This window comes from Microtus ochrogaster, chromosome 8 (assembly GCF_000317375.1).
Source record: "Microtus ochrogaster isolate Prairie Vole_2 chromosome 8, MicOch1.0, whole genome shotgun sequence".
Classification (NCBI taxonomy): Eukaryota; Metazoa; Chordata; class Mammalia; order Rodentia; family Cricetidae; genus Microtus; species Microtus ochrogaster.
Window position 1 is genome coordinate 46,408,309 of NC_022015.1, and position 22,870 is coordinate 46,431,178.

Sequence of the window (22,870 nt, forward strand, 5' to 3'; positions counted from 1 at the left end):
CACAGAGAAACCCTGTCTCGAAAAAGCTCCAAATTCTTATCCTACAAAAGGAAGCATAGGCAAGATCATATTTACATTTAGTACCCTCCTTGTATGGATATGTATGGCATAGGCAAGATCATATTTACATTTAGTACCCTCCTTGTATGGAAATGTATGGCATCTTATATCCTTTAAATATATCCATGGTCCTTCCTGGCATCCTCGGTAATACATGAGGGTCTTCACTCTGACATCTAAGAAATGAAAGTGAAATTTATTATTTGTTACTTGATCTTAACATAAAAACATCCTGTTTGCCTTTGCAGTGTGGCAGTGTGTAATTTAATAAAAGAACTATTTTGCTTGGCACAGACAAGGAAGTTTTACATAGTTACAATTTTCATGCATATCTAGTAACTTCCTGTAACCACAGTGATTAACAGACAATAGTCAATAAGTATTAATTGACTTGTCTTTCAAGCATTAAATTTTCCTAATTTGTAAGTAGTATTATATTGGTACTTTTAATATTTTCTTTATGTTATTAATATGAATATTGTTACCTTTGCAGAATGGTCGATGTAGGGGGCCAAAGGTCAGAGAGAAGAAAATGGATACACTGCTTTGAAAATGTCACCTCGATCATGTTTCTAGTAGCGCTTAGTGAATATGATCAAGTCCTTGTGGAGTCAGACAATGAGGTAAGTGTTCTTTGGACAGAGAGTGATTCATCGTTTTAGTGCCTGATAGAAGTAAATGGCAAGAAGTGGATGTGGGCAATGGATTGAGTTGAAGTCATTACTTTCTTTACCACTATTTCAAGATTTTTTTTTCTTTTCAGTTTGTTTTTAGTTCTTATTACACCAGTGTATTTATTTGTGTGTGTACATACATACAGCAGTGCACATGTCGATGTCGGTGGACCTGTGGGGGTGGATTCTAGAGGTGGGAACTCGGGTTCTCAGGCTTGGCTACAAGCACTTCTACCCACTGAGATGTCTTACCTATCTGGATGTTACCCTGTAAAACCAACCTACTATACACTCAGAATGGCAAGCTTTTCTGTCAGGAACGCAAGCAGGTCTGTGTGCTCAGATCTAATTAGAACCTGTTTGATACTTTTAACACTGTGCAGAGGTTCTGAAAATAAAATTATTATGGAAAGCCCTAGGCTAATCACAAGATCATTTCATAGCCTTTCTTGCAGCATAGAGCTGCGTTGAGTGAGTCACCCTGTTTTGTTTTGCTTTCATTTGTTAAAACATTGTTTACTCCATGGGTGGGCATGCAGAACCTTCACTTGGCAGATGTGAGTAACTTTGTAGCTGAGTTCAAAGTCAGTTCATTGTGAAGCCATTCAGTGTCTTGGTGATGTGGCCTCTCTGCTGCTGTGTGCTGTTTGGGCTGTTGTGTAACTCTACTAAGCAGGGGGTGACTCAGGAACTGTTCTTCACACCGCTGTTTGAAGAGCTCTGTATTGGGTTCAGGAAAGTTAACAGGTGGAAATGCAGATTCTGAGAGTAGTAGAGGTTTGTTGAATCAGAGTTGACTGTGGAGGATAATTAAGAGGTACAGGAAACAGCCTTTGAGCTAACGTTCACAGCATGTGTGTCTGAATGGAGATGCCATTAATACTGTCAGAGCTTGCAGGCAGAGAGACCGGTGACACTAAGTAAATAAAGGAGAAAACAAAGTGAAGGAAGTGAGAAATCCCCAGCCATTGGTTAATCTGAGATCTGGTATGTCAAAATTCATTTTCAACACACATCTCTTTTTCCATAGATAAGAATTCCTGGCTTCTTGATCTTTTTAAGATAGCTTATTTTTTGCAAGTCTTAATATTCTCATTATAGTTCATACCCAGTATGCAGGGGTTTGCATCTGTCAATGAGCTAAGGCCTGATAACTAGCCACTGGCTCCCTGAGCTGAAATGCAAAGTGCCTACAAGCATGGTAAAATACTGATAATTTTGTTATCAAAATGTAAGCGGGGCATTTGCCTTTGGAATGTTTACTATTATACCTCTCTGGTTCTCTTTCTTAATATGTACCCATGCCCATTTGTTGTTCCTTAATTCTTGGAGACTATAGTTTGAATATATTGCTTACTTTAGACATATTGTGGCATGCCTATGGTTTTAGTACTATGTTGTGGGTATCAGGATCTCCAGTTACAATTTTTCCCTGAAGAGAAGATTAAAAAAAGAATACACATACTTTTTTTTATCAGAATAAAGCATATGAACCAAAGGCAATAAGACTTTTGCTGTGTAGCTCCCCATTTCTAACGTTCAGTTTGCTACCCACTGAAATAAATTTTACATGTGTCACCTATACAGAAGATGAAAAAAATACATAAAATTTCATGCCTATATTTACATACTAGCAAGGGTAAAATAAGTATCTACCAGTACACATATTCCCATTCAATATGTTGTATCTACAAAGAATTACATGTTGTAATTTAATGACAATCAATTTGCCATTTTAAAATGAGCAAAACAGCAAGGAAGTCAATTCTCTAAATGACTTGTCAGCTAAGTCTGGCACAATAGCCCCATTCTTTGTTTATCTGGTTATTATAAATTTCACCTGATGTTACAATAGAAATCTGATCTGTTGGTTGGTTGGTATAAAAATATATTAGTTCAGTAGCATTTTTTTATCAGACATTTTCAGATTTCTACCAGTAGTTTGTCATTCAGTATGTAGGTATTCATTGTAAAAGCCTGGCCTGAGTCCTTTAATTTATAAGCTGATATATTATACCACAGATTAAAATAATAAAGCTATGTCCTAGTTTGCTTTCTATTGCTGTGACAAACACCATGGCCAGTATCAACCTGGGGAAGAAAGGGTTTATTCCATGTTAGAGTTTTTCATCTATCATGAAAGGAAGTTGGGGCAGAACTGTGGAGGCAGGAGCTGAAGCAGAGACCCTGGAGATGTGCTGCTTACTGACCTGTTCTCCAGGGCTTGCTCCGATTGCTCTCTTGTACCACTGAAAACCACCATCCTAGGAATGGCATCACCCACAATGGGCTGTACCCTCCCACATCAGTGCCTACAGACCAATCTGATGAAGGCATTTTTCTCAGTTAAAATGCCCTTTTCCCAGATGACCAGGGGAGTTCTGTCAAGTTGACAGAAGCAAAACCTTCACTAGTTACAGTCTCCCCATTAGAACTCAGTAAGTCACACCAATTCTGGAGCTTTCTCTAGGGCCTTCAGCAGTCCTGAAGTCACTGGAGCTGATCCTCAAGCAAAGCAAGAACATACTGTCCATACCCAGCACCCCTAAAACTCCCTGCCGTTTGCTCTTGGTTTTAAAGTGTGATGTCCATAGCTTTACTACCAAGCAGACTTGACTGTGCCTGCCTTGGTGTATATTTGTGAGAGAAGTCTGGAAGTGAATGCTGATAGCCTCTCTTTCTGTCCTGTGGAGCCATGGAAAATTCACTGTAGATTCCGAGCAGGACAGCTAAGACGTTTTGTAGAAGCTCTGAAGCTGATTTGTTCAGCAAAGTACATGAAGTTCATGCTCCCAGAACCCACATAAAAAGACGGGCGTGGTGGCACATGCTTGCAATCCCAATTCTGGGAAGGTGGGTACAGGCACATCCCTGGGGCTAGCCAGCCAGCTGAGGCTGTTTGGCTCCAGGCCTGTGAGAGAACCTATCCCCACCCCACCCCCAAAGGTAGCCGACACCTAAGGAATGACACCTAGCGTCCAAATGCACAAGTACACAGAGACACACAGAAAAAGGTTCCAGATTATTCCCTTTGCTTGTGTTTTAGTTTTTTGCAAACACTATGTATTAGTCTCTGCAGTTTTACACAGATCAACTTTTATCTGTGCAGATTCTCAGCTTTCCTATTATTGTTTGGGGAGTGAATGTCTTTCTCCTTTGTCTCCAAATAAGGAAATAAGCAGGAACTAGGCAAACCAAGGTTGTAGTGCCGCACTGATTTCCAACTTCTCCTTTCTCTTGTATTTCCCCTTTGGTAACATATCAGCTTCAGCCAACTATCCTGGCGTAAATCCTTTCATGGACACATTATTTCAGAGCCCCTGAAAGCCCAGAACAGGAAGATAGCCGGTGTGTATCATTGTGTGTTCAAACTCGCCTCTGTTTTTTATTTCTCTAGCTTTCTGGTCCATGGCTGAGCATTCACACTGTACCTTCTCCTCCACATTTCTTCCTCTTTTTTTTTTTTTTTTTTTTTAAAGACAGCGTTTCTCTGTATAACAGCCCTGCCTGTCCTGGAACTAGCTCTTTATAGACCAGGCTGGCCTCAAACTCAGAGATCCGCCTGTTTCTGTATCCCAAGTGCTGGGATTAAAGGCGTGTGCCATCACTGCCCAGCTCCACATTTCTTCCTAATGTGTACATCTAACTGATTGGTCATGATGAGTTATTTTATATTTTTTGGTTCAGGTTTGTTGTTGTTTGTTTGTAGTATCAAGGTACTCCCCATACCCAACCCAGGTGTAAATGGAGACTGTGCTTTCACTTCCCGGCCACTCAGACCCAAATAATCACACGGAAACTATATTAATTACAGCACTGGCCATTGGCTTAGGTGTAGTCCTAACTAGCTCTTACAATTTAAATTAACCCCATTGCTATTAATCTATGTATCACCATGAGACTGTGGCTTACCGGTAATGCTCTGACATCTTTCTCCTTTGGCAGCTACATGATGTCTCCCTGGCTCTGCCTTTTTTCTCACTGTATTCAGTTTAGTTTTCCCATTTGCCTATATTCTACCCTGCCATAAGCCAAAGCAGCTTCTTTATTAACTAGTGATAATAAAACATATTTATAGCATACAGAGGGGAATCCCACATCCCACATCACCCAGGCCTTCCTTTGATCAAGATGGATTTCCCAGCATTGGTTCTCATAGACACTTGTCCTTCAAACTGAGTCTGGAATTGAGAGTTGATAATAAAAAGATAGAGTAGACACTTTTAATACTGTTGTATTCATACCTCTTTAAAACAATGATAAAGCCCCAATAGTTTTAAGTTCTGATGAATTATTTATCAAGGACACCTGAGGTACTTTGTAATTTTTCCCTATCATCTCCTAAGCAGAAGGATGCTCAACCCTGATTGCAGGCATTTGTTATATAGAATTGATACACATGATCTGTATTATCAATGTACATAAGCAGCTAAAAATTTAATTGAATTTATTAGCAGGGATTATCTCTGAGTATCTGGAGTTTGGTTATAGTTTTGATTTTATGTTTTTCATTTTACACATTTACATTTGTATAAATTCCCATGAAAATATACTGTAGAAATTAACTGTATGATTGAAAAATTTTAAATGAAATGTTTTTTATATTATCAATTAAAATATTAAATAAAATAACCCTTTAAGGTTTTTAACAAATTTTCTAATTGTTTTCAACAAGAAAAGATGGAGATACACATGAATGTGGAAATTAATACAGATGTCTAGTCGAAACTTAGTCACATTAGAAAACGTTTTTCTGTCAATATATTCAAAACTGAGACACCTTAAAAATAATGAGGCTGGCTGAGCAATGGTAGCCCTTTAATCCCAGCACTCTGGAGGCAGAGGCAGGTGAATCTCTGTGAGTTTGAGGCCAGCCTGGCCTACAGAGTGATTTCAGGACAGACTTCAAAGCTACAGTGAAACCCTGTCTCAAAAATAGATAGATGATAGATAGATAGATAGATAGATAGATAGATAGATAGATAGATAGATAGTTGATAGATAGGTAGGTAGATAGATGATAGATAGATAGATAGATAGATAGATAGATAGATAGATAGATAGATAGGTAGATAGGTAGATAGGTAGACAGACAGACAGACAGACAGACGGACAATAAGAATGGAGGTTGGAGAGATGGCTCAGCAGAGAACTGAGTCTAGAAGACTCGGTTTCAAGCACCCATGGTTGCTCACAAATTTGTCTGTGACTCTAATCTCAGGGGGTTCAGTGCCTTCTTCTGGCCTCCAAGGACACTGCAAATATGTGGTGTGCAGACATGAAGGCAGAACAGCTATCCACATATAAATAAATGAGTAAACAAATACAGTGATACAAACCCCAAAGTCACCCCAGCGATGCGCTCCTCCAAGAAGGTTGTATGTCATGATCCTCCCAAACAGTTCTTCTCCCTGGTGGCTAAGTGGTCAACTGTATGCGCTTATGGGGGTCATTCTTATTGAAACTACCACAGCCTGTACTGATTTTCAAAATGTAGGTCTTAACACATTGAGTGAGTTGTGGAGCCTTTTGGGGTTGTGAGTTCTAGGTATTAAATCATGAACAGCATTTGTAAGAATGTGAAATGGAGTAGACCTAACTGCAACCAAGTCGCAAGTAACAGAGATTATTAGAAGAATTTCTGTTTTGAAACTTCTGTTTCTACTTTGGGACAGGTAAGTTGACAGGTTAGTTGGTTAAGACAGGGTCTCATGCAGCCTAGGCTAACCTCAACTTCATGTGTAGTCAAGAATGTCCTTGAGTGAATTTCCAATCCCACCTCTACCTCCCAAGGGCCAAGAATATAGGCACACATCACTGTGCAAACTCCATTATACAGTGTGGTTCTAAGTAGGAGTGTGGGTGTTTGTCAGCGGGGGGTGGTGCTCAAGGGTTAGAGGGAAGGTCATTTGCTGTCCTGTTTCAGGTAATGGGAGAAAGAGGGAATACGCAACCTTGTGCAATTACAAGTGCATCATTCATTCTCTGTTCAACTTATCCTTTAAAATTGCATTGACTGTGTTTCTCTTGATTAATGTACACTATGTTAATACATGCTGTAGTTTGTAACTGATCTGTGCCTTGCTTCCCCTGTGGTTCTGGGCTGGTATGCCCAGTGAAAACATTCAGAAATTGTCATTGAGCCATGGCAGTCCTGGCTAGTAGCTTAATAAACACTCCATTCCCGCCATCTTCTCACTACCTCCACATCCCTTAGTCTGCTGACAAAGGGCAGGGTAGAATCCAAGCTCCTCTAACCTAATGCCCGCCTGTGCCTCCTCCACCTCTCATCATAGCGGGGGGTGGGGTGGGGTGGTGATGCCTTCACATGCCCACCCCACACCCACAGTACGAAGAGCTGGCTTTGAGATGGCCTGTTTTATCTGTTTGGTGATTAAATTGCCAGTGTCCAGTAAGTCATTTTGCAGATATGCAAGCATGAGTAACCTTTTTCCTTTGTTCAGTTTTAATCACCATGCAGGAAAGTGGCCAGAGGCCCCTGTGCTGCTAGTTTGTTTCCCACAAGGGCAGGGGCGTGTGGAGTGCTGCTCAAGGCCTTGCTCTAAACTTGTCAGACCAAGAGAAAAGCTTGAAATGTTGGAGCCTCTGGCTAAAAGATGCATGGTTTGGAATTTCAGAAGCCAGGTGACACTGGAGTAGAGCCTGCTTCCAGAGGGAGAGAAGGAAACAAAACAGTGACTAGGGTCCACAACAAGCCCAAGTCAGGTTTTACTGAACTTGACTGATCCCTGTCTCAGTTTTGCTTGGGACTGTGTTTGGGGACCTTGCAGCGGGAAGTGACACCTTTGCCGGTCCTTCCACAAACCCTCAAGGTGTTGGGTACAAAATGAATGGCTACTGGATAACTGGGTAAAATCGTTCTTTTCATTGTTAGCCAATAAATGAGTTCCTGCCATTAGATGTTCTTTCTTCATTCAACCAGTGAATGCCTTCTTAAAAAGCTGAAGCTAAGTTCTAAAGCTAATCCTTGTTTATAAATTCACACAGAACCTTTAAGCCCTCAGGTTAATTTTAAGTTCTTAATATTCAGACCATATGCCAGATTCTAAAACTAACATGAAATGTCTTAACGTGTGCTGTGACTGCTCGGTCTCCTTCAGTAGTGTGCATCTTTATGAGCAAAAACAGGCAGTTGTTGGTGTTTTATTAACCAGACACACTGTCCCCATTAGGGAGGACCCTTTCTGTCTGTCTTTTATTCTGACGAGGATAGTTCTTCCTGGAGTTGTTTAACCCTGTGTTCTCTTTCAGTAGGGAAGAGATCAGACACTCTTTTTGGGCTTCCCATCTAGAACAAATATACTCAAACGCTGAGTGGAGTTAGCTGTCAGAGTTTCCTCTCTCAAGCACATGACCTACATCCCACCGTTTCTAGCATGTTTGGCACGTACAGAGATGAACTGTTCGGTCTGGATGCCGGTACAGCAAAACTAAGGGAGCAGAGGGTTGGTTCCTCCCTGGAGCATGGGTCTTGGACACATCACTAGCAGGGAGGAGGCACCCATGGCTGGTATTTTCATTGTAGGTTTGCCATCCAGCCAGAAACTCCACTCAGCTTCACTAGGCCAATTAAGAAGGTTTTGCAAAAAGTCTTTATGATGCCAACAAAGTTTTCCACCTGAACTAATCTAACACCAGCTGTTCACTAAAAATGCTGGCCTTAGGATGATCATTTGGCTTAAGTCTGTCAAAGTGTCTTAAAAGGGCACTGAAGAGAACCCGTAGAACAAGTTCTTAGCCTGCAAGTCTGTAGATCAGCTTCTTCAGAAAACATTGCTCAGAATAAAGGGAGTCCTCACAGAAACCATGTTCTGCTGGTTTAAGGTCCATCTGCATTGACTGGTGGCTGTGTTACAGAGAACTAGAGGTGTGAGGCAGCTAGCGCGAGAGAGGAGAGCCTCCTCCGGCTCTGTGACCAGTCCCAAGCCGGTGTGGCTTCCACAGCCTATTGCTCATTAGTAGGCCAAGGGAAGACTTTGCTGGCATTGAGTTGAACATAGCATGAGAAGACCCCAGGGCTTCTTGTTTGTTGAGCATTTGCTATCATGGTCCAGGCACGAAAGCGTCTTTATGGATCTCCTAGTATGGGCTGCCTCACAGTAGAGAAGTGTGAGCCTTAAAACCTTAGGCCTTTCCTTAATTGTTCAGTATTCATTTTCCATTAACCATGCAGAAAAAGTACCTCCAATTCTAAATGGGCCGTTAGAGGCAGTAGTTACTTTATGAATGGAAAACCGCAGGTCAGCTACCATCTACTGCTTAGGCCTGTGTATTCCGCTGTTTGGGGTTATAGTAAAGGTTCACTCTGCAACTCTAAACACATGAAATACTCAGGATACAAGTCAGTGGCACATCATTGATTTACATAAGTAACTGTTACAGTGTGATGATGACAATTCCTGATCCAGGAAGAAAAAAACATAGTCTCCTTTAAAAGTTTGCTATTTATCCAGAGCCCAAGCATAAAAACTCCATTTTCAAAGCATTAAAACTCTATGACTTCCCCACATGCAGGGATTCTCTCCAGGGTCCCATGCAGGAAGGACAGATGGTAGTGGGTGGGCTCTATGACTTGAAGATTTAACTATCTTGATTAAGTGTTAGGCTAGGCTGAAATAGAAATGAAAATAGACCACTTATACATAGAAATTGTTCCTCCACTTTTAGGCACTTTGTCAGTGCCTATTCTCATCCTCATTTTACCAGGCTACACTACGAGCCTCATGGAGAATTTTGAGCATTTAACTTTCTATAAGATGCAGGAGCACAAAGAGCATTTGGAAAAGAAAAGCACTGGGAAGGATTTACTGTAACAGAACGACTCTGTTACTCTTGGTTGATGCCTTTTGTGGACCCTCGGAGGAACTCCATAAGTAACTCACTGCAAAGTACACTTGCTGGAAGCAGCATTTCTTTTCAAGGGTATCATGTCCTCCTATCATATGGCCTCTCCAGGTGCTACTTGTGTAGGCACACTCGTGCTGCTGAGGCTGCTGCTGCTGGCCACAGAGCAGTTTATAACCACCCCTGCATCTGAACACCTTAACATCCATACCCATAGTGCACTAGGCTGGGCATTTGCGTAAGAAATAAGTACATTTCTCTCATCTGGCTCAGACTCAAAGGAAAGCGGATGTGTCCATTGTTAGTAACAAGTAGACATTTCCCCTCTGAGAGCACCTCAGGAGCTACCAAGAGCAGTCCACTCTTTGAGTTGTGTGTCTTAGAAACTGATGACAAATGTGAGCTAGAAAACACTGAGGAAAGCAGGTAAGGGCTATATAACAGATTAAGAACAAAGACATTTCCTTCAGCAGTGGCTTTGGGTAGAAGACGACACCCAGCATCAGCCTCTGGCCTCTGTACACGTGTCCACATACCTCACAAAGGCATGTACACAAATTTTAAAAAAGGCATGCTTTAGGAAAATCATACTTCCCACTGACAAGTATCTTTCCGATCTCACAATTGAAATTTACTCTTTTGTCCACTTTACAGTGTAGTGTATACTGTGTAGTTCAGAGTACTGTGAACATTCACATTGCTGTGCAGCTGTTACCGCAACTGCCTAGAACGTCTCCATTTCCCCAAACTGAATCCCCACAAGCACCGCCAGTAAATTCGCATTTCCTCGTTAGGAAGGTAACTGTTGGGTTTCTCTGACAAATGGAATCGTGCAGTATTGGTTTTCTGACTGGCTTATTTTACTTTACATAGTTTGTGTACATTCATACGTCCGTGTGCATCTCACTCTGGTGTGACTGCATCGGTGTTGCTCATCTACCAGTGGGTACTTCAGCAGCTTCCTTCCTTGGCCCCCTGCTTTGAGCTCAGTTGACTTCCGAGTTCCTACTTTCAGTTCTTTTCAGGTCCAGAAATAGAACTACTGGATCATACAGTACTTATGTAATTTATTTCCTAATTAAGTAATTTATTTCCTAAGAAGTTTGTCTAATATTTCCATAGCAACAGTATCATTTTTATGTTCCACTAGTATGAGTCTTTATCTTCCTCTTCATTCTTATCAACACTTACTAGTTACTAGTTTCTTTTATTATTTTAATGACAGCCATCATTAATGAGTGAGCAGTTGTATCACATTGTGATTTTCTCTTGTATTTCTTCTATTTCCCTAGTTTATTTGAGCATTTTTTATGTGCTTATGCAAGTTCTTTGCCCATTTTTAATTAAATAGATTTTTTTGGTTGTTGCTGAGTTGTAGGAACTTTCTTTAACTTCTAGATATTAATCCTTAGTAGATATTTAATTTACAAATATTTCTCACATTTCAAAGATAATATCAGTTCTTAAGTCACTATTTTTACAGGGCAGCAGTTAATAGACTTAATAGCCCTTAGTCATAGTAAAAAGATTTTCATATGAAGTGAGAGAGAATAAAACAGGTTCTTCGACCTTTAGGTTTTACTTCTTTTTAATAAATGAATAAAGAAACTTCTGTAAAGGAAACTTACTACTCAACCATTATTTAGGTTACACAAATGTCCACTAGGTGGCACCCTAATTGCACATCAACTGTTTTCATAAAGCTATAGATAAATTCCCAATTTAAAAAAAAATGATTCAAATAGATAAGCCATTGTTTTAATTTGAACAAAACTGTCACATCTCCAGAATGCTTGACTTAGAGACTGACGTGAGCCGAGAGCAGTCTGGTTCAGAGCCTTATTCCCGTCTGGCAGCTGTTCTCACTCCCCACGTTGCCACTGGTGATTGTTAAGTAGCCTCAGAGAGTCTGGAGTGCACTAGCCACCCTGTTCTTTCAAGAAGAGAAGCCACACATATGCAGGGGGGCTTACTTACTGTTTGGCTGTTTTAAGAGATCCTCTGATACAGAGTAGTAAACCAAATTTCTTGTAATCTCCCTATTAATCTTTGGTAAATCACTTAATTTCTGTGACTTGCTACATTTGTCTCTGAATGAAGGGGGACACATTAAATATAAACTCTTCCTGAAAACTTAACAGTTACTTTCTTGTTTCGGAGCATTCTGTTTTTGTTTTTGTATTTTGTTTTTTGTTTTAATAGTAAAAAAGATGGAAGCTCACATTGTTGCTCGTGGCATGAGATGAAATTGACAAGCCAAATCACTTTTTGGAAACTTTACAACATTTCCCGTAAACCTAAAAGCCTTCAACAACAACAAAAATAAAAACCAGCTAACAAAAATGCAGTTGTGTTATGGTGACATGTTGCAGAAAGTACAGAAATAGCATCTGTGTAGGCATCCCAAAGCAGCTTGCCCAGCTCGTCATTTACTGCTTCTACACAGTTCTCACCTATAATAGTGAGCCTCTGTCTGTTTGTGGATCATAACTCAATCCTAGTCAGTTTTTATTTGCTTTGTAATGCATGTAAATGGCATCTTCACATGTGGTCTGTTCTAGTATAGTAATCTCTTGCCAAATTTAGACTACCTTCCTAGAAAGTGTGTCAGTTGGCCTTACCATTTGTGACTGTGTAATTGTAAGGTCTTACAGAAGAGGAGTTGGGGAATAGGCAACAATAGGTTCACAAATACGCTGTTATCACAATACATGATAGTTTAAAGAGACAAAGGCAAGCCAAAGCCCCACTCCCCTTTTCTGAGCTCCCAAACTCACCACAAGCATTGCAGTCAGCTCTGTTGTCATTGTTCTCTTATACCGGTCCAGCCAGCGCCGCTGACATTCAATCACCTTCTCCTTCATGTCATTGTTCTGATAGCAACAAAATGCCCGTGTTCTAGTCTGACCTTTGCACAAGTTCTCCTGGGGCTAAGAGCATGCTTTCCCAGGACGTGTATTGAAAAGGGAGGAGCATGCATGAGTCCAGTCAGCTTCTTGTGGACTACTAGCTCTGCCACATGATATGGTCTGTGGTAAGAGGAGTGGCCATTCCAGCCGCAGACATTAATGATAGCAAGGGAGAAAACCTGAGCTTGAGATTTTAAATGTTTAGCGTAGAGTAGAAAAAAACAAATCAAAGTTAAAGCCTTGTGTCTTGTGTTTGTGGAAAGAGAGGGTGACATGCTTCCAGTGTGATTGCTGTAGTGCTTAGAGTCCTGATTCTTAGGTTCCGGCTCAACAGGACCAGTTTTAGGGCAAGTCTTGGTTTTCCCCAAATCTAATTGACTCACCTGAGTTTGCAGGCATGAGCTCAGCCTTTACATCTTAGGCTTCAGCTTGGATGTGAAGAAGCCCAAGCAGTTAGCAAGCTGCTCTCAGAGAAAGGCAAGCTGTGGAACAGCTGTGAGAGGGCACAGTGAGGCCAGCTGGAGGGAGTGGAAGCTTATGGATCAGGCCTCTTAGGAAGGAGAATACAGATGAGTCACAGGACCAGAAAGGATCACTTCCTTGTCCCACTTCACAGATGGGAACCTTGAAGTTCAGCCTGTGGAAGGGGGTGAGAGCATCATCCCCTTCCCTTCCTTAGCAAAATTTTCTTTAGAGAAGTTCTTTCTTAGGAAAGAAAAGCTCAGCAGCTGTGACCTTGAACCCCAAAGCGCAGTTCCTTAAAGAGCTGGGGACTAGCTCCTCTTAAGGAAGCCCTGGGGCTCAGCAGCACTTCCCTGAGCCCTGCTACCCATTCCCTAGACCCTGGCTCCATGCGTCTTACCCTCCATTGGTTTAGAAAAAAAAAACAAAAAAAAAAAACAAAAAACCTACCAACTGATCAGAAGAATGGTCAGAGTGTTCCTGGTGAAATCTGGCTGGATCCATTATAGTGCTACCTTTAGCCATGATTTTCTCTCTCTGGTTTGAGTTATTTGCTGTTATCTGTAGTGCAAAAATAATAAATAAAATTTTCATAAATGAGCAACTCGTGTTTTATTTAGATGGTTGCCACGATTATTCCATTATACTATTGTTCTTTTTAATGTCTCACTGTGTCAAGTTTATAGGTAACATATTAGCCTTGCTGCATATGTGCAGGTTAATTGCCCCTTGTCCAAAGTGCTGGGGCTATTGGTCTTACATTTCAAGATTTTTAGGCTTACCTGATTGGGTCTTATTTTTAATTCTTTCTTAGATTTATTTTACGTGTGTGTGCAGTGCTCTCAGAGTTTGGAAGAGGGTGTTGGATCCCCTGGAACTAGATGATTGTAAGATCCAGCCCAGAGCTTGTACCTGCCAGGCAAATGCTCTGCCACTGGGCTACTTCCTGGCTCTTGGGGTTTGCTGTTATTTGTTTTTAAGGATTTTATAATTTTTGCTTATACATAAGATACCTGGCAATAAGATCCAGTCTAATCATGAATTTTATTTATTGTGTGTTTACTTAGCATAAAGTCAATTTTATGCAACATTTCTGGTGAGTTTTGATTGTAATGTGTTTCACATGTGGTCATTTGTGAAATTTTTCAATTATGTCAGTACTCATTGTTTCAGATTTTGAATCATTTGAATAATTTCAGATTTCACATATTCAAATTAGGAATCACACAATGTCTGTGAGGGAGAGGTATCTAAAGGGTTGTGCAGTGTGAGGATTCAGACATCCAAGGAACTTCTACAAGCATACAGGATTTTAGGAACTGACTGCTATATTATACACTGAAGGATTCATGTATTTACTGAATAGCCTTCCATAGAGGTTGCTGAGAATTCTGCTCAGGCTACTTTCTGTAATTTTAGCTTTTCATAAGTCTACAGCCATACCATGTGTTTTCCATGCCTTTCCTGTAAAGTTCTCTATTGCCCCAGCACTCAACTAGTCACACCCAAGACCTCACTGTGTCTGCCATCAAAATCCTGTTACTGTATGCATGGCTGGCAGCATGATTATGAAGGAGCATGGGAGCAGCTCGGCAGTGCCTTTTTGCTCTTTTTTATTGGGATCATTAAAAGAAAACCATGGTTAAAAGTTGAGAGCAGTTTGAATGTTGGATGAGCTCATTTGTGTGAAGCATCTTTTATTTTGTCAAGAGCTATGGCAGGACCATCCCAGGAGCTGTTGGCTGCAGTTTTGTCTATCAAACTTCAGTGGATAAGACACCATTCCCATCCCTGAGAAGCTCCTGGTTCTCTCAAAGAGACACTCAGCCAGTGCCCTGGGCAGTAAGGTCGCTGTTGGAAACAGCCAGCGCCCAGGCTGCTCCCTGCAGGGACAGGGATTACCAGCAGCAAGCTGCTCGCATGCTCTCCCAAACGCCTGTTTGGCCGCTCACAGTTCTCCATCCATTTGCCTCAGGAAAAGCACAAGATTTTACTTTCAAGAGATAAATTTCACTCCACTCTGACATAAAAATCCCAATAACTTACAAGACTGGTTTTAAAGGTAAAATTAGGACAGGAGTTTTTTGATTTTTTTTTTTTTTTCTGCTTCACATTAGGGAATTGTAGCTCATCCAGTAAGTCTGCAAAGTAGTTTAACATTGTGAAGTACTCCACTATCTGATGAACTTTCTAATCATTCGGGTACATTGATATTTAAGGGTTGTCTGTGGTGCCTTCTGACACTGACATTATACAGCGTATAAATGTGTACGTGTGTGTAGTGTGTTTCTCAATGCATGTATGTATATGTTGGGGGAAGAGAGGGCAGTGACCCTGGCTACGTAGAAAAATAAGCATATACCTGAACAGTGTGACTTCAAGATCCGGTGGTAGCAACCACTCGTTTATTTGTAAGAATCCTCAGTAAAAGCAGATAAATCTTCCCCTAGAAGAATGAAAATAGAGAAATTTGCCAAGATTTAAAAATCACTTTTAATTTAAAGGCAAAATTCAGTGAGTTTGTACAAGTTCTTTAGGACTACAAAGCCTAACAAGAGACAGTAGGTCTAACGCAACCTGGAAGCAAAAAAAGTCTTGGAGTAAGGGAGAAATTGTGTTCTAATCTTGGCTTTCCCAAAAATTCTTGTGAGTTTGGGAGCGAGATCTGCTTTTGCCTCTGATGGCTGCACTTGGGTTTGCTGTGAACAGATTCGATCTAGACACAGTGAGCCTTCCAGCCAGGAGCGGAAATCCCTTTTCAAATCAATAGGCAAACCCTCCCAATCTGGCAGTTGCATTTATTTAGCAAATATTTACTGAGTGTCTGTACTTCCTGCCCTTGTAAGAATGAGCTGTTTAGAGACCCTGAAACAGACTCATCTGCGGCTCTTCAGAGCTTTGAATTTGAATGCTTTTGTCATTTTATCACGAGTCTTAGCTGTACTCTCAACCAGAGACCTCTCTACCAAAATCTGGTTTGTAAGATGCTTGACAGTCAGCTCCACATAGAAAAACCTGTCAGACTGATAGGCTTACAAGTGATGCAGGGAATTGGATTTAAACTTTTAGTGAGGTCTGCCTTCCTTCTTTGTGTATTCTGAGACTTAGAGAAAGTTGTTTGGTCATGTGGTTTCAAGGAAGGCATCCACGCTCTCTTTAGCAGGTGAGTGTATCTCACAACCTCAACACATCTGCAGCCAGCATTTTTCGCTACACTAGTTCCTTCTTTATTTTGTACATTTCCTCTGGCAGGGCACAGTTTCTGATAGAGTAAGTAGAACTTTACTTAGGTGAGTTTTTGTTGTTGTTTTTGTTGGTTGGTTGGAAGGTTTCTTTTGAAGCTTCTGTTTCTTGCTACACTGTCTAGTTGTCTTGGCAACAGCCATCAACTTTAAATTACAGGAAGTAAAAAAAAGGTCTTATTTATTACCCAGAAGTAAAAGCCGTTATCTCATACAGGGTCTACTGCTTGTGTCCACTGGGGGGCAGCATAGCTTTGTGGTCTGCCTCAGCTCAACCATCTCCAAATGCCCTCCGCCCCATTATAAATGTTTGCCTAGCCCAGCTAACCACTTGTTCAGCTCTTTTTTTTTTTTTAACTCCATTTCCCGAAACAAACTCAGCTATCTTTAAAGACTGTATGTATGTTGCCTACATGGGGATCTACTTGTTCATTTTACTAGTTACATGTCAGACATGTGTTGAGTTTTAATACAAGATTACTTGAGGCCTCACATCTTCAAGTAGAAAAGCCACACAACCCATCTAAGTTTTTTATAAAAAAAATTTTTTTTTCATATAGTATACTCTGAAACCGGTTTCCCCTCCCACATCTTCTCCCAGATCTTCCTCATCTTCTAATTCCATACCTTCCTGTCTCATTAAAAGACAAACAGGTATCAATGTAATAATAATATAAAAGCAAACTAGAATAATACAAAACAAAGAGAAAAATCATATAAAACACATAGATACAGAGGGATGCTCACTCGTGTACACAGAAATCCCATTTAAAAAAAACACCAAAACCATGCAAAAGACCTGTAAGCTTTTATATACATATTCATTTTGTGTTGGTTGTCTACTACTACTGGGCATGGAGCCTGACCTGAAAGTGTAGTTTGGAGACCCATCAGAGAAAACTAATTTTTCCTTTGCCAGTGGTTATCATTTAGAGGTAATTTCTGAGTTAAAGTGGGCTTGTATCCACTTCCCCATCTCAAAGTTGTTAAGCCGTGCAAGCCCAGTGCATGCTGCCACCATCCCTGTGAGTTCGTATGTGCATTGGTCCTGCTGTGTTTAGAAGGCCTGTTTCCTTGGTGTCCTCCATCTCCTCTTGCTCTTACAATCTCTCTACCTCCTCCTCCACACAGTCCCCTGGTCCCTGGGGGAGAGCTTTGAAGACAGCATCCCATTTAGGACTGAGTGTTGCAAGATCCCCCACTCTCTGTACATTGTCATTTGTGGGTCATTGTATTTGTTCCCATTTACTGCAGTTGATGACTGAACACTGATCTATCAGTATAACAGAATGTCATTCCTTTTCTGGTGCTGTGATCAAACAAGACAACTTATAGAAGGAAGGATTTATATGGCTCACAGTTGAGAAAGTTAAAAGCTATTACAGCAGGGAGGTGTGGCAGCAAGCTGCAGACATGTCAACTAGAACAGAATCTGAGCACTCACATCTGACCCACAAGCATGTGATAGGGAGACACTGAGAATGTTGTTGAATTTTAAAACCTCATAGCCCACCCCCAGTGACACAGCTCCCCCATCAAAGCTACCTCTTAATCCTCCCCAAGCAGGTCCATCAACTGGGGACCAAATATTCAAATATATGCACCTACAGCACCATTCCATTCAAGCCACTACACCTGCCTAGGGAATTTCTACTCTGTTGGCATTATTGACAGAGAAAATGTGAAACTAGCATATATATCATGGGCCAAACCACAGAGAGAGCTGGGGACATCTTCCAGAATTAAATTAGCAGAAGTTTGGGGAAAGTAGGCTATCACTGACCCTGTGCTGGCTAAGACTTTAAGATACCACTGGCTCCTTCAGTCACCTTTGATCACTAAGCAGGACTCCATTGTCATACATGGGAGTTGCTCTTAAAACCATTAAAGGAATGCGCTAAACAAGAAGAACTAGCAAGGCCTCTGACTCAGGCCACTGCTGAGTCACTGCAGGTGAGCCACACCACCTCCACCTCCGCCTTTCAACCGTGGTTATGTCCGCTTCAACCTTCTGAGAATGTGCATTCACTCCACCACAAGGCTGATGTTTGGGTGTTGGGAGACATAAACTAGAGAACTAACTTGGACTCCTCGAAACTGCAAGGAGGTTGATGGGCGGTCACAGTCGTGATTGCAGAGCAGGGATGAATTGTCTTTCCAGTTTGATGACTAGGAAGGCATCAAGAAAGGTAAAGATAAAGACAATAAAAGAAATAACAGACATTTTCAGGGAGCATAAGGGTGATGGGGTCAGTTTTTGTATGCCCTTTTAGAATGGACCTTGACTCAACAGTTTCTTTATCTAAAAATGATTATAAAGATGACTACTGGCACTGGGAGTTGTATTATAATCACAGAACCCTCTTTACACTTGACTTCTTCTTATTAGGGCTCTTCCATTTGCCAATTAAGTAAACCTGCATTGGCAAGTTAGTTTGGTTTGTTGATTTTTATATTTTAAAAGGTTGGTTGTCCAGTCCATATTTCAGATAATCTTAAAACAAATACAAGAGTCAGTATAATTGAAGTTCTTGGGACTCTTTTAAAATGGATCGAAGAGAAAGAATTGCCAGATTTATTTGTATTGTTCTTGTTCTGCTAGGAATTGAACCCAGAGTGTTGGAATAAACTTTGGTTTTGTGATGTGTGCTTGCTTCATAGCCTAAATTGAACTTGAATGCACAGTTAAGCTTCAGCCTTCTAAGTACAGGGATTAAAGTTACACACCACCATGCCTGGCATAAAGTCAGTTCAATGGGTCTTGCTAAGTAAGTCTTAAAGTGCAGAAGACTGCATTCCATATCTGTGGGGAACAGAATGAAATTGGGTAGAATAGAGTGTGTGACATATTATTGCGCAGCCAAGTATTATTTTTGTAAAACTACTTTCATCTGTGTGCTGGTATGTCTCTGTCAGTCTGGGCTGCTATGTAGATAATTTTTTAGTGTGACCAGTAATTTGGAAAACACTGTTTTAGAGAAACGTCAGTGTATATATGTTTACTTTGTGTGCAGTACAGTTAGCCCAACAGCTTTTGATCTGGAAGACCTGTCCCAGTGACAAGAGAAGAATATTAACATTCATTATAACTTTTATCTAAGTACCTTCAGCATTCCATAACCAAGGTTCTTTACCTACATTCACCAAGCACAGATGGAAAATACTCAGTAATAAAAAGGGGTCTTCACATACAGGCCTGTTATTGCTCTTCTTTCAGTGACTATTCACATAGCATTTATATTGTAGTAACTGATACAGTTGCTCTAGGAGTTATTTAAAATTGTAAATATACAAGTTGGATGAAAACTACTGTACCATTTTATATAGTTTCAAGCATCCCCAGATCTTCATACCTTCCTGGGAGATCCTAAACAATGAAAGAAGAGACTGATAGGATCTCCTACATGTTTAAAACCTGTTTACCTCCAAAGTGCTCCATTACTCAGAAAGGGAGTTTGCACCAGGGATCCCTGGGGTGAAAAGCCCTGTGCTTCACTGGCCCACTCCTGTCACTCTGTGGATGTTTTAATTGGAAGCAGTTTATGCCTTGCATTTACTGTAGTGTATACTTTAGGAATAAGGCTCCAAAGCATCCATCTCTCCCTTAAAAGCTAACTGGAGGAGTGAACATTACAATTGCTACCCCCATTTCCCAGCACAGTGGTGAATCTATTGACACATCCAGGGTCATTTTAGGAAAGCCTAAGCCATTGACTTTCATTGCCTGGGATGTAGATTGTAGATCCCTTGAAATGACAGCTTTAGAAAAAAATGCTACTTCAGTTACAGTTAGGTGCAGGTTTAAGTGAAAAGGTGAGTACTGACGTATTCCATTTAAAAAAAAAATGTCTGTCACCAGATACTCTTTCATCTTATGAGGAAGTGGGATGGGAGTCTCAATCAGGAAACTGGAACAGAGACAGAAAAGACTTGCCAGGCTAACAGCCAGATTCTTGTAAGCATCTCTCCCTACCCCAGGTGGTCTAAGCTTGGAGCATTCCACTAGCATTGCAGATTTTGTGCCTTGCTCTTGCACAGCAGCAAGGGAATGAAATAAAGACAAACAGGCACGCGGAAATTCTAGAGTCGGGTGATCTGAGCTCTTGGCTGTGAAGCCACAGTCCCCAGAAGCTCAGCGTGTTTATTAATACAGGTGAACAAAAAGGCAGAGTTATTCTGTACAGCTGAACAAGGAGGCAGGTTTAGCTAATCTAGGGATGAGTAGGTGGGGTGCGGCGGGGGCAGGATACTCTTCAGACCTTAAACATCTGGACATCTGGGGAAGAAAGCTATGGTGGTCACTTTCTGCACACTGTCAACATTCCCCTTGGACCAGAGGAAGGCTTTGCCATTACTCTGAGCTGTTTAAGGAAGGCTTTTTCATTTTTATGGAACTGAGGCTCTGTCAATAATTCCCTACATTTTGAATGATAACATTTTCTTAATTCCTTATGGGCTGATAATTGCCACCGTGACTGAGGAGAGGAAAGTAACACTAACTTTGAAGCCATGTAATTTCAAAGCTAAGGTCCTGCCCTGCTAACTATCATCCTGAGCCCTCACTTCACTGACATCCTAAAAGTCATCTGATCCCTTTCCTGTGTTGAGTTCCTAATTCTCAGACCCTATATTGTCTTCCCCTTTTATTTAATGTTTTTGTTTTGGTCTGTCATATCCTCCTGAAGTTTTTTGAGTAAAAGTCCAAAGGACATTTGCAAGTATTGAAATGTCATCCGTATTCTGCCCCCAAGCAGGATGGATATTTTGGTTGGTGATAGCATTTTCATATCTGAAACATTATGGAAGTATTATTGTGCTGTTGGCCAGTGTTCCCTTTCGGGACCCACAGTTCTGCTTGTTATATTGCTTTGTTTTCTGTGGAGGGTTTTATGTTATATAACCTGGTAATTCTGCCACTTAGAGGATGATCCTTTGTGGCACAGACCTTCTCCCACCACTGCCACTCCCCCAAATGCACATACACCTGAGAAATACTTGGGCAAAAAGTCAGAGAGGGGCTGTGGGGCAGCTAGCTCAGTGATAGCTTGTGTAAGGCCCTGGCTACACACAGTGCACCTGCACACATGCGCGCGCGCGCGCGCACACACACACACACACACACACACACACACAAATGCACACACACTCCAGTTTTCAAGGACAACTTCAGCATAAAGATTTAATTATAAGGCATTCTCTTTTAATATGTCTTTGGCATTTTCTCTGTACCTTTTTCTTTATCATTTAGCTCTATTATAGAAATACTATAGTTTCACATTTGTGCTTGTAAGTTCAGATATACAACCCTCCCCCCTTTATATTGTATGGAAACTTAACAGTTACTTCATCCATGGCAGGTGGGAGTGCTGGTGTAAGGAGGTCCTTCTGTTTGTGTGTTGCCTTCATTGGTTAGTGAATAAAGAATCTGCTTTGGACCTGTTAGGGCAGAACTTAGGTAGGCAGAGAAGACAGAACTGAATTTTTGGAGGAAGAAAGTAGAGTCAGAAGAGACATCATGGAGCCACCAGAGACAGACATGCCGAATCTTTCCTGGTAGACCACGAACTCGTGGCGATATGCAGATTAGTAGAAATGGGTTAAATCAAGATGTGAGAGTTAGCCAATAAGCGACCAGAACTAATGGGTTAAGCAGTGATTTAACAATTTCTGTGTGCTTATTTTGGGGCTAAGCTAGTCAGGCGGCCGGGACGTACAAGCAGCCTCTCCCTGCAACAGAGTGCTGGTACCAAAGAGGCCAGAAGAGGGTGTTGAATCCCCTGGAGCTATGATTACAGGCAGTATGAATTGCCACACATGAATTATGGGAATCAAGCTTACAGACCTCTGCAAAAACAGCAAGTGCTCTCAAATGCTGAACCAATTCCCCAGCCCTAACCCCAGAGATTTTAAATCTCAGAGGCTCTTTAGTGACTATAAATCATTTATATACTGGCTCCCTGTAGCAGCACTTAATATAATCAGATATTATGTATTTTTTTTTTTTTGGTGTCAAGGGTGCACGCACGGTTGTGTCTGTGTGTGTGTTGTGATATTGATTGTAGCCAGGGCCTTGCACAAGATACTGCTGAGTTAGCTGTGCCCCAGCCCCTTTCTGATCTTTTGCTCAAGTATTTCTCAGGCAAAACACTGGGATTTACTTGTATACTCATGTTTTCTTTCAAGTTTTTCTTCATATTACCTGGTCCTCCATTCTATTCTCTCCCTATGCCCTTCTTTCCAGGGTTAGAGGAACTTGTTTTGTGAACTTTTTCTATTTCTGTTGGCTGAATCTCTGGGTCCTTGTTTGCAATGCAGTATCTCAGATCTCTTAGCTCTTGACTCTTAGCTTCACAAAGATTTGCCCTCCATTGGATCATCCAGAGCACAGGTCTTTGTGCCAAGTAAAGCCTTAATATTCTAGATTTGTTTTGGGTTTTGTTATTTTCTTTTGATTTTTGTCTCACTGCCCAATTTAATAATAAGATCATTTTGCACGTTTTAGAAAAAATATTTTATTTAAAATCTTGAAAAGTTCAGTAAATTTTTCTCATGATAAAAAGTAAAAGAGCAACTCTGGAGAAAAATATTTAAATTTTAAAAATTAACACTTTGTAACAAGTTTTTAACTTTTTGTAGCCATACTTGATTTTTGGTCTAA

The 22,870-nt window shown here is 40.9% G+C and overlaps 1 protein-coding gene across 1 annotated transcript in view; it reads left to right on the top strand.

Moving 5' to 3' along the window:
• The window catches only part of LOC101982105 (guanine nucleotide-binding protein G(q) subunit alpha), a 141,709-nt gene that overhangs the window by 101,057 nt on the left and 17,782 nt on the right, over positions 1 to 22,870 (top strand). The window contains exon 5 of the mRNA XM_026781326.1: positions 549 to 683. Within this exon, the coding sequence (XP_026637127.1) occupies positions 549 to 683 (135 nt within the window). The remainder of the gene's footprint in view (positions 1 to 548; positions 684 to 22,870) is intronic.